This window comes from Fukomys damarensis, unplaced genomic scaffold (genome assembly GCF_012274545.1).
Source record: "Fukomys damarensis isolate Sample0158 unplaced genomic scaffold, DMR_v1.0_HiC HiC_scaffold_34, whole genome shotgun sequence".
NCBI lineage: Eukaryota > Metazoa > Chordata > Mammalia > Rodentia > Bathyergidae > Fukomys > Fukomys damarensis.
In genome coordinates, this window is record NW_022900946.1 from 10,592,773 (window position 1) to 10,602,471 (window position 9,699).

At 46.0% G+C, this 9,699-nt stretch overlaps 1 protein-coding gene across 3 annotated transcripts in view; it reads left to right on the forward strand.

Moving 5' to 3' along the window:
* The window catches only part of Pla2g10 (phospholipase A2 group X), an 18,020-nt gene extending 9,615 nt beyond the window's left edge, over positions 1–8,405 (forward strand). For all 3 annotated transcript variants that reach the window (XM_010610032.1, XM_010610030.2, XM_010610031.2), the window contains exon 4: positions 8,210–8,405. In XM_010610032.1, coding sequence (XP_010608334.1) covers positions 8,210–8,361 — 152 coding nt within the window. In that variant the 3' untranslated portion in view covers positions 8,362–8,405. The remainder of the gene's footprint in view (positions 1–8,209) is intronic.
* The last annotated feature ends 1,294 nt before the right edge of the window (positions 8,406–9,699 follow it).

A 9,699-nucleotide genomic window follows, 5' to 3' on the forward strand; every position in this document is an offset into this window, starting at 1 on the left:
TTCTTAAAAAAAAAAAAAAAAAGGAAGGTAAAAGGTAGAGCGTGCAGTTCAGTGTTTCAAGAGAAATGGTAGGTGAGTCTATGTATTTGTCAAAAGGGGGAGTTTGATGGATCTCGTCTGTGTCCTTCATGAACACTGCCTGACCCAGGGACTCCGGAGTTGGCAAACCCTGGCTTGCTTCTCAGCGGCTCGGTGATTCAGATCGCGCCTTGGTTCACTTCTAGTCCTGTGAATTTGGCCCCGCCCCGCACCCCCCCCAAGCCTCAGTTTCCTCATCGGTAAACCGGAAGCAGAAACCAAGCCTGGGGGTTGTGAGGGTGACGTGACAGGGAAGCGCTGCTTCCCCCAGTGTCACTCGATAGAGGACCCGGCACAGAGCCTCGGCGTGGGTGACTCGGATCCCCGCATCCAGGACCGGGGTGTGCATGAGCACAGCTCTGACCGACCCTGAGACCCAGCCGGAAATTCTCTTTCAATCCTTCTGACTGTGTGGAGGGAAAAGTCTCAGTCCTGTGCTCCTTCAGCTTTCACACCTTTCTAATACAGTGGGACCTTGACTTACGAACTGGATCGATTCCCAAGGACTGGCTGTAACTCAAAGTGGTTTTAAGTCAATACAGCTGACATCTGGATGTTTACCTGGGTACACGGTATAGATAGCAAGAGGCAGATGAATCCTCCATTAACTTAATTAACCCAAGTTGTTTGTATGTCAGGTCCGTCGTAACTTGAGGGCTCACTATTTGCTAGTTTATTTATTTATTTATTTATGGGGGGAACCAGAAGTCAAATTGAGGATCTTGTGCTTGCCAGGCAGGTGTGACACCACTGAGCTACATTCCCGGTCCCAATTTTTATTTTGATTAATTATGTTTTTTGTGACTCTGGGGATGGAATCCAGGGCCTCACCCATGCTAGCCATATGCTCAACCACTGAGCTAGAACCTCTGCTTTGCTTTCTTATAAAACAGAAAAGCTCTAAGGGCCGAGGATTTAGCTCAGTTATGCCATGCCTGCCTCACAAATGCAAGGTCCTGAGTTCGATCCCCGGTACCAAAAAAGCAGAGAAGCTCTGGCTTGTATAGTGTTAGCTAAGGAGAGTTGTACACGTGGATTTAATTCTGGCTTAGAGAAAGTACTAATAAAAATAATTTTAAAAATAAAAGTATATAGCTGGGCGTGGTGGCGCACGCCTGTAATCCCAGCACTCCCGAGGCTGAGGGAGGAGGATCACTGTGAGTTCGAGACCAGCCTGGGCTACATAGTGAGGTCCAGGTCAGTCTCAACTATGTAGTGAGACCCTGTCTCAAAAAACTAAATAAATAAATAATAAATTTGTTACCTGTAGGTAACAAATTAAAGCCTCTTTGGAAGAGCAGAAATAAAGCATGAGATTCCATTTAAAAGAAGAAAAAGAGCCAGGGATTTAGCTCAGTGGTTTGGTGGCCTGCCTTGCAAGCGCAAGGACCCGAGTTTGATCCCTGGTACCAAAAAAAAAAAAAAAAGTATAAAAAAAGAAAAAGAGGGCTGAGGATTTAGCTCAGTGGTTCTGCCACCTACCTCGCAAGTGCAAGGACCCAAGTTCAATCCCCAGTACCTAAAAAATAAAATAAATAAAAGAAGAAAAAGAAAAATCCTGTGCATCTATCTACGAATTATTCATCTTAAGATGTAAGCAATATGTATCTATTGTTCCATAATGCATTCTGACATCACAGTGTATATTGTGCATAACCAACTAATTCTAAAGTTAAAAGGAAAAAAAAGCTGCAATTAAAAATGTTAAAAGGTCCCAAGTTCGATCCCCGGTACCTCCCAAAAAAAGTTAAGTGTCCCTCAGGGGAACTTTACTGTGTTCTTTAAAAAAGCAGTGAGAAAAGGAGAGTTTGCTTGTTCTGAGATAGGGTCTTGCTGTGTATTTCAGGCTGACTTTAAACTCACTATATAGGCTGGCCTCAAACTTGTGACCCTCCTGCCTCAGCCTCCTGAGTGCTGGCAAAATAAGCATGAACCATTATTTTTAAGACTCAGCGGTGCTTTGCATTTACAGTTTCCTTTCAAATAATTTTTTTTTCCAGTAGTGGGAATTGAACCCAGAGCCTTTGTGCTGAGAGCTACATCCCAGCCCTTTTATTTTTTTTATTTTGAGGCAGGGTTTCATTACATTGCTAAATTGTCCAAACTGGGCTGGAATTTTTGATTCTCCTGCCTCAGCCTCTGAGAGTACTGGGATTAAAGGTGTGTGTCCTCACAGGGTGAATTTTAAAATGGGGCTGGAGCTCCAAGGTAGAGCACTTTTCTAGCAGATGCAGGGCCCTGGGTTCAATCCCCAGCACTGCAATGACATTACTTAATGAAATTAAATAATCAGTTTTAAAAGTAGAAAGAGAGAGCCAGGGATTTAGCTCAGTGGTTCTGCAGCTGCCTTTCAAGTGCAAGGACCTGAGCTCCATCCCTGGTACCAAGGGGGAAAAAAAAAAAAGAAGAGAGTACTGATACAGACTGTTTCAGTAGTGAGATTCACTCATATCCAGACAACTGGTTCCATCACTCTTCTTTTAGCTGACAGTAAACACACTCTAAAATCAATGACTTAGAAGTGTACAGTTCAGTGATATTTAGTATCACCGCGATGTTGCACAACCACCACCGAAACATTTTCAACTCCCCGCTCTCAAAGACCTCATGAAGCAGGGCCCTCTGGCCCCATCCCTCCCTCCATCAGCGCCTGGCAACCTTACGGACTGATTTCTGTCTCTGTGTTTACCAAGTCTAGATGCTTCGTATGAGTAGAATGAGACACTGTGCGGTCTCTTGTGCCCTCTTTCTTCAGCTTCGCGTCGTGCGGTTTAAGTTCATCCGTATTGTGTCACGCTTCCTTGGGCAAGTGGTCTCCTGCAGGCTCAGCCTTCCTTGTTTTTTATTTTTGAAACAAGGTGTTTCTAAGCTGCAGGGGCTGGCCTCAAACCTGCGATCCTCCTGCCTCGGTCTCCTAAGTAGCTGGAACTGAGGGGTGCACTACCGCATGCAGGTGCGTTCTACTTAGGAGCAGTTTTCATTCCATTATGTGGGTTTGCCACATTTGGGTCATTCATTGGTCTGATGATGAGCGTTTGAGTTGCTTCTCCTTTTTGGCCATTGTGTGCAGTGATGCTGCGAACATTCATGAAAATGTATTTATTTGAGGAGCTATTTTCAGGTAGTTGGTGTACATCCCTACAAATGCACTTGCTCAGTCACATGCTAATCTTGTTTTACTTTTTGAGGAACCATCAAATTGTATTTTACAGTGCACCTTCCATTTTACATTCCTTTTTATTTCTTTTTTTTCTCTCTCTCTCTTTCTTTCTTTCTTAGTACTAGGGATTAAACCCAGGGCCTTGGATATGCTGGAGAAGTCCTCTACATCTTGAGCTATCCTCCTACTCCTTTTTATTTTATTTTGAGACGTTTTCACTATGTAAACTAGGGTGACCTCAAAGTGGCAATCTTCCTGACTCAGCCTCCATAGTGGCTGCTTATAACTGATGATGTTGAGTGTTTTTACATGCTTCCTTGCCATTTTTATGTCTTCTTCGAAGAAAGATCTATTCAAGTGCTTTGTCCGTTTTTATTGCATTGTTAATCTTTTGGTATAGTTTAATTGTAAGAATTTTTCATATCCCAAATTCTGAATTTTTATCGAATCTGTGATTTGTAGCTATTTTCTCCCATTTATAGATTGCTTTCATTTTTTCAGTGACGCCCTGGATACACACAAGTATAATTTTTTAAAAATTGAATTTACTGCTGGCAATTTAGCTCAGTGGTCCTGCCACCTACCTCACAAGCACAAGGTCCCGGGTTCACTTCCCAGCACCAAAACAAAATTGAATTTACCTATTTCATCTGCCATTGCTCTTGTTTTTCATTTTTTACCTAGGAATCCATTGCCAAATCCAAGATTTGCTTCTATGTTTTCTCCTAATTCTTTTATACAAATTGTCCGGGGTGGACTTGAACTTGCAACCTTCCTGCTTCAGCCTCCTGCAGTGCTGGGACTACAGGCATGTAGCACCCCACCCAGATTACTAACCCATTTTGATCTAATTTGTATATATGAAATGAACTGAAGGGGTCCAACTTCCTTCTTTGGCACGTGGCTGGACAGTTGTCCCAGAACCATTTGCTGAAGATTCTGTTCTTTCTCCTTTGAATAGTACTGGCACATTTGTTAAAAATCATTAGGCCTTGGATGGATGAGGGTCCATCAGTTGGAGCTGATGACAGTCTGCCTCAGTTTAACTGGAAGTTGAGGGTTGCAAAGAGAAGAGGGTTTGTAATGTGATAAGCAGAGTGGAGGAGGGTGTTCTCTCCCTTTCATACCCTTCTGCCTTCTTTCTGTGTGAGTGTCCACAAAACCACAGCTTCTGGAGACTGGATCCACCCTGGAGTCTGGAAAGCAAGGGTGGGTTCAGCATGGGGAGCTGGCAGAAGGACAAAGCTGAGTTGAGAGAGACACAATGTCAGATTTCAGGGCTACACACGCCCTCAGCATCGTCTTCTCCAACCCGCTCATTTAGAGCCAGGGAAACTGAGGCCCACGGAGAGAGCTACTTGCCCCTAAACTGGCCCAGCAAAGAGGGAGTGGAAGGAGGCTGGGTGGAGAGCTCTGCTGAATATCTTTCCCTTCCTCTTCAATTGATGGCTTCTGTTTGCTCGTCCCATGGGAGATTGGAGTTTATGAAATATTTACTGGTGGGTTTGCGGGTGAAGTCAGCACCTGTTTACAAAACTGTCTTCCTTGAAGCAAATGCAATGAACCTAAGTATCTATTACACATTTTGGGGGTGCTGAGAATATGTTTTTATTCTGTTTGGAGATATTCTGAACATAGCTGTTTATTTAATTATAGGTTTGGCCCATTTTCCATTTATGGGCCTGACAAATATATGAAAAAATTTTAAGCCTATAATAATATTTACTAGCAGGCTTTAATTTTAAACTTAACCCACTGGAGCTGTTTTTCCTTTTACATTTTTATTTTTCTTGAACAACATGGTTCCTTTGAATTCCCAAGAGTATGGATCAGGGGGCCCAAGGCATGCTTTAGAAAGAATCTTTCTTGCTTAAGGAGATAGGAGAAACAGGATTGGGTCAAGAGATCCTGGGCTGGAGTTTTGGTCCAGCTCAGTGAACTTGGCCAAGGAGCTGGATCCCTCTGAACCTCGCTTTTCTCATCTGTAAAATGGGAATAATAAAATACACTTGGGTTTTTGAGTGAGTATCGGAAATAAAGCATGGTGTGTGTATATTCTCTCAACCACTGTCACTGAGAATCTACCCTGTTCCAGGTTGTGTGCTAGGATTTGAGTAAGACAGAGCAGCAGGGTCCTGGAGCCTAACAGAAGGAAGGAAGTTGGCTGGGCTTCTGTTCAGCGGGTAGAGCATTTCCCTGGTATGTGTGAGGCCCTGGATTCCACTCGGCACTGCAGCAAAAAGAGGCAGGGGGGCGGACAGGGAGTAGCACATGTGCCAAGTGCTTTGCAAGTACTATGTCAATAAGCAGATGAAATATCCCTGTGTCACACGGATGAATGGAGTGTGAAAAAACCAGGGCCAAGAGCTCCTATGACTTCACCGATATTAGACACCCAGAATCAGCAGGTCCCTATAGACTCAGACAAGGGGAGCGAGGAGCAAGTGCTTTCTGAGTTCAAGGTTTCTTTTGAGTTGATAGAAATGTTTTGGAAGTAGACAAATGCATGGTGCTATGAATGTACTAAATGGCACTGACAAAATGGTAAATTTTGTATTTTAGGGATTTTTAATTAAAAAAAAAAAGGTGAGGTGGCTGGGGATTTAGCTCAGTGGTTCTGGTGACTGCCTTGCAAGCGCAAAGACCTGAGTTCGATCCCCGGTACCCACCCCCAAAAGCAGGGGTAGGAATTATTTGTTGTTGTTGTTGTTGTTGTTGTTGTTGTACTTGTTCCTGAGATGCAGAATCACGGTGTGGCCCAGGCTGGCCTCAAACTCATGACCCTCCCACTTCAGCCTCCTGAGTGCTGGTGCTGGAATCATAGGCGTGCCCCACCCTTCCCAGCTCCTTTTCAATATATTTTTTTGCAGTACTGGAGATGGAACCCAAGGTCTTTACACCAAGCGACATCCCCAACCCTTTATAATTTTTAAAAAATTATTTTTGAGGGCCGGGGATTTAGCCCAGCGGTTCTATCATCCAGCATCTTGGGCTGCCTGGCAAGCACAAGGTCCCAAGTTCGATCCCTGGCACCAAAAAACAAAAATTATTTTTGAGACAAGGTCTTGCTAAGTCACTAAATTGCCCAGGCTGGTGCCTCAAGTTTCTGGGCCGGCTACAGGCCCATGGATCAGCTTCACCCTGATGAGTGTGGGAAGCTTAACTGAAGTGAGATGCCGTCTTTCCACCTTGTGTTAGTTTTCCAACTAGGCAAGAGGAAGCTCTTTAACTGTGACTTTCTCTCAGGCTTGCGCATCTGTCTCTTTCCCTTGTCTTTTAATCAAGACCCTCTAACTTGGGGGCTCATGACCTACGGAGGCGTCCAGCATCTCATTAGCCTTTCGTTCTGTAGACTTTTATCTTCGCTGGTCTTCATCGCTGTTTTGGGAGAAAAGGACTTGTTAGGTGGTTCAGGCTGGCTGTGAACTAACTCAGTGTAGCTCAGGCTGACCTCAAACTCACAGTGACTCTCCTGCCTCCGCTTCCACCTCCAAGTGCCAGGATGACAGGGGTGCATCATCATGCCTGGCTCTGGTTTTTGTTGTTGAAGTTCTTTACATCAGGGGGGGGGCTGCTAGGGCTTGAATCCAGGGCCTGAGCTACATCTCTGGCTTTTATCTTTTTATTTGATACAAGGTCTTGCCAAGTCAATAAGATGCCCGAATTGGACTTTAACTTGTGATCTTCCTGCCTCAGCCTCCCCAGAGTGCTGGGATTACAGGTGTGAGCTACCTTACCTGGCTGCTTGGCATATTTTTTTTTTTATCAGTTTCTTATATTCTGATATAAGATTTTGGTTTTCCAGTTATGGCAGGGTTAGACTTTAGTGTAATTTAATAATAAACTTATTGCCAGGCATGGTGGCGCATGCCTGTAATCCCAGTACTTGGGAGGCTGAGGCAGGAGGATCACTGAGTTCGAGACCAGCCTGGGCCACATAGTGAGTTCCAGGTCAGTCTCAAGGACATAGTGAGACCCTGTCTCAAAAAACAAATAATAATAATAATAAACTTATTATTAAAAAGTGAGAGGGACTGTAGCTGAGTGATAGAACACAGACTACCAGATGTGAGGCTCTGGGCTAAACCCACAGCACTGCAAATGAATGAATGAATGAGAGGGATTTTAGTAATCTTGAAGCTGCCTTGGCCCTAACCAAGTCTCGGGAGCCCCATGGATAGCCATGCATATTAACTCCATTAATTAGCTCAGCTCACAACAGGGTTTGGGGGATGTTCCGAGTGTCCCGAGTGTCCCAAGTCCCCCACCCAGCACGGCGTCTCTGGTGCTGCTGAGCCTGCCGAGTGAAAGACTACAGAATCTTTCTAAGCCACACAAACGAGGCTTTCCACAGTGGTGGCATTTCCTTGCTTAGCTGCTCTTCTCCGAGGAGCACCTGGAGGAGCTGAGAAACCCAGGTGGGAGGCAGTCACGTGGAGTGCGCGTCCCGTGCCAAGCCCCAGCTGGCACTTTCATAGCCTTTGCCATCCTGGCTCCCAGTAACCCTCCTTCCATTTTATTTTTAACTTTGTTTCCCGGTGCTGGGCATTGAACCCAGGGCCTGGAGAATGCCAGGCAAACACTGTGTTTGAGTCCCATCCCAGAGGTGTCCCCCTTTTACGGGAGGACTCAGCCTCAGAAAGGTTAGGCGAGGACAGAGCAGGCTTCACAAACCCAGATGGTTGCCGGGTGCCTACCGTCTTCATTTACATGGATCCCTCAAATAAAACCAAACTGACGCAGAAGAGAAACCAAAAGGTGGTTTGCTTGACTCTGGGTCTTCAAAGTTCCTTTTCCTTAAGAGCTGACAGGAGTGCTCGTGTCAGCGGAGAGACGTGGCGATTGTAAACTGTAATCCAAGTACAACTCAGGACCCATCCTGCTGCCAGCTTTACTGGACTGGCTCCCCTGACATTTACTCTGGAGTTTCTGCAGGTCCCTGCTTAACCTCAGTTTCCCTACTCCTTCCAGGACCTGCAGAGGACAAATGCCAAGAACTCATGTGTGAGTGTGACAAGAACATTGCTTACTGCCTCTCTGAGGCTGAGTACAACTTGAAGTATTTATTCTACCCTCACTTACTGTGTGGGCAGGATTCTCCCCGTTGTGAGCAACAGACCTGATGACATGAAATGTTCGTTTGCTCCGAGAAATAAACCTCTTTTTCACTGATCAACAACAGCATTGTTTTCTGTGGGAGGAAACACAGACCACAAGGCCAGTTTGCTTTCTCTCTCCATCCCAGAATCCAGGACCCATCCTCTCTGGCTTCCAATTCGATGACGGGCGAAGTGTGGCGGACAGTTGGTGTCAGTCTCACCTGATACCTGATTCTTAGTGTCCTGAACAAAAAACCGAACAGGACACACAGAGGCATCAAGATTGGTAGAGATTTACTGAAGGAAAGTGCACTCCAGAGGAGCTGATGAGAAAGCTCAAAAATGAGTTTGACTCTGTGTTTTGGGCTTGAGGTTAAAGTACACTTGGGAAAGTGCCGAGCAGGTGGCACCCAGAGGTGGCACCGTCGGCAGTGAAAGTCCACCCTCAAGAATGGAGGGTGGGCAGGGCCAGCGAGTTCCGGGGTTGGCTTCTTTTCATAGACCTTGGGGAGTGGTCAAGGGTGTCGACTAACTGGGCTTCTTTCCAGCCAGCTGTGAGTCTCCTCTCTGCTGTCAGAACCGGCATGGCTGCCAAAGCCCACCAGGGGCGTCGACCCTGTGGGGCTAATGAGGGTACAGTGACCGCAGGGTTCCTGTCCCGTGCCATGAAGCAGTGACTGCGCATGCTCCTCGGGCTCATGACAGAGCCCAAGGAATGAGGACAGGGCCACACGTGTGAGGCTCTCGTCAGGATACTAAGGAGATGCGGGCAGGGTGGGTTCGATCGCTCAGGCTCACGTCCGGATGTGGAGGAAGTATGGCGAGAGCAGGATCCTCTTACGGTTTCCAAGGGCAGAAGGTGTGCTGTCTAAGGCTAGGATGTCTCCCAGGCTCTCTCTGGGCTCAAGCCCGTAATCCTGGCACTGAAGAGGCTGAGGCAAGAGGATCACTATGAATTCGAGGCCAGCCTCAACTGCATAGTGAGTCTCAAAACAACAGAAGAAAACCATCTCTGGTCTCAAAAAGTCCCACACCTATTTTACTTTAGTATTTTGGTTTGAGGTACTGGTGATCAAACCTGGGGCCTTTGAACTGTGTGTCCCCATCTCCTTTTTATTTTGAGACAGGATCTTTTTAAGTCACGAAGGCTGAGCTGGACGTTACGATCTTCCTGCCTGTTTCTCACAGTGCTGGGATTATTGGCATGTACACCTCAAATTTTGAGACAGGGTTTTATTGTATCATTCAGGTTGACCTTGAACTCTGTGTAGCCCAGGCTGGTCTTTGGACTCAAATGTTCCTCCTGCCTCAGCCTCCCCAATGCTGGGTTATAGGTATGCACCACAACCATACCTGGCTCTC